Raw genomic sequence first — 1467 nt, 5'->3', positions numbered from 1 at the left:
AACATTTAGTTTTAAAAATTAACCTTTGATTCAATTAGATAAAATAAAAAATTAGATAAAACTTTGAATACATCATATTGCCATGTATAACGTAAGATTTAGTATTTTTCTCTTAATTAAAATAGCTACAATTAAATATTGTATAATAATATATCACATTTATATAATTATAATAGCTTGGACGCAAAGTTAAAAGTTTAGAGATATTAATTAATAATAATTTAACCTTAATTTTAATTATCAATTAATGTAGCCACGCTGGCGCCTATAAAAACCGCTGGAGCGTTGGCCGGAAAGTATGTCCGACGCTCCTCTCTGAAATTCAACGGTCAACTCTCTCTCTCTTCTTCTGAAACTGAACATAACTCCGTTTGAGAAAAATGAAGAAATTTTTAGGGCGTCGAAAGATTGAGATAAAAAAACTTGAGAAGAAGAGTACCCAACAAGTTACCTTCTCGAAACGCCGCGTCGGACTTTTCAACAAGGCCGCCGAGCTGTCCATTCTCTGCGGTGCTGAGATCGCAATCCTCATCTTCACTCCCCACTCCAAAATCTATACATTCGCACATCCCAACGTTGACGCTCTCCTCGATCGGTTTCTCACCGGAAATTTTGTTTCGCCCAAGCCTCTGCCCGGATCGAATCGTGATTTCTCTGAAGCGGAAGCCGAATTTGAGATGGAGAAGAGGGGCGCGGCGGAGAGATTGAGAAATAGCGACCGATTTTGGTGGGACGATCGTCTGGAATGTATGAGAATCGACGAGTTGAAGCGATTTCGTTCTTCATTGCTCCAACTAAGAGCAAATGTGGCCAAAAGAGTGGAAAATTTTCAGGCCATGCAAATGGGAGATACTTCGGTAACTCCATCGATTGAACGCGCCGGAAACCTCCCATGGCCGCCCTCGTCGTCGACTCACCCTGCCGGAAACAACCAATGTCCGCCGTCGTCGTTTCACCTGGATGGAAATCACTCTGATGCGATGGATTGGGAACCGGAAATTTGGGGTTAGGGTTTTTCAAATTTCGTTTTAATTTCTTTTTTCCATATATTATGGAAAATTGATATAAATAAATAGAGTAAATGTGAAGTGTGATTGTAAATCATTTAGAGCTTCATTCTTTAAATCTGACTCCAACTTTCAACCATTTTGCTACCATTTCTTCATTTTTTTTATCAGATAAAAAAAATGTCATCTTTTTTTACTTTTACTTTTGTTTTATGTTAATTCATAAATTCAACATTTACCTTTTTATTCTTGATTTTTTTTTTTTTTTTTTTTTATCGCTGTTCACTTTATTAATATTTATTAATTCATGTAAAAGAACTAATATGTAATAATTAAACTAGTTTTCACTTTTCCAGCCCTATCAATCTTAATTAAATATTTTCACATCATAATCATAATTATTTTAAATTAATTAATTGAAAGTTATCGTGGATAAAGTAAACAAACATTAACAAATAGC

The 1467-nt window shown here is 35.1% G+C and overlaps 1 protein-coding gene across 1 annotated transcript; it reads left to right on the top strand.

Annotated features, from left to right (window-relative positions):
- The first annotated feature begins 369 nt into the window (after positions 1-369).
- On the top strand, positions 370-1031 carry LOC120083678 (agamous-like MADS-box protein AGL61). The gene has a single exon (XM_039039518.1). It carries the CDS (start codon positions 381-383, stop codon positions 1008-1010), a length of 630 nt encoding a protein of 209 aa, XP_038895446.1. The 5' UTR covers positions 370-380; the 3' UTR covers positions 1011-1031.
- The last annotated feature ends 436 nt before the right edge of the window (positions 1032-1467 follow it).

Source organism: Benincasa hispida, chromosome 8, assembly GCF_009727055.1.
Source record: "Benincasa hispida cultivar B227 chromosome 8, ASM972705v1, whole genome shotgun sequence".
In the NCBI taxonomy this organism is placed as follows: domain Eukaryota; kingdom Viridiplantae; phylum Streptophyta; class Magnoliopsida; order Cucurbitales; family Cucurbitaceae; genus Benincasa; species Benincasa hispida.
Note: the sequence above shows the minus strand (reverse complement) of the source record. Positions and strands in the feature narration are given on the sequence as shown.

Coding starts and splice junctions, on each gene's coding strand:
- LOC120083678 (XM_039039518.1), top strand. CDS start 381: ATGAAGAAATTTTTAGGGCGTCGAAAGATTGAGATAAAAAAACTTGAG.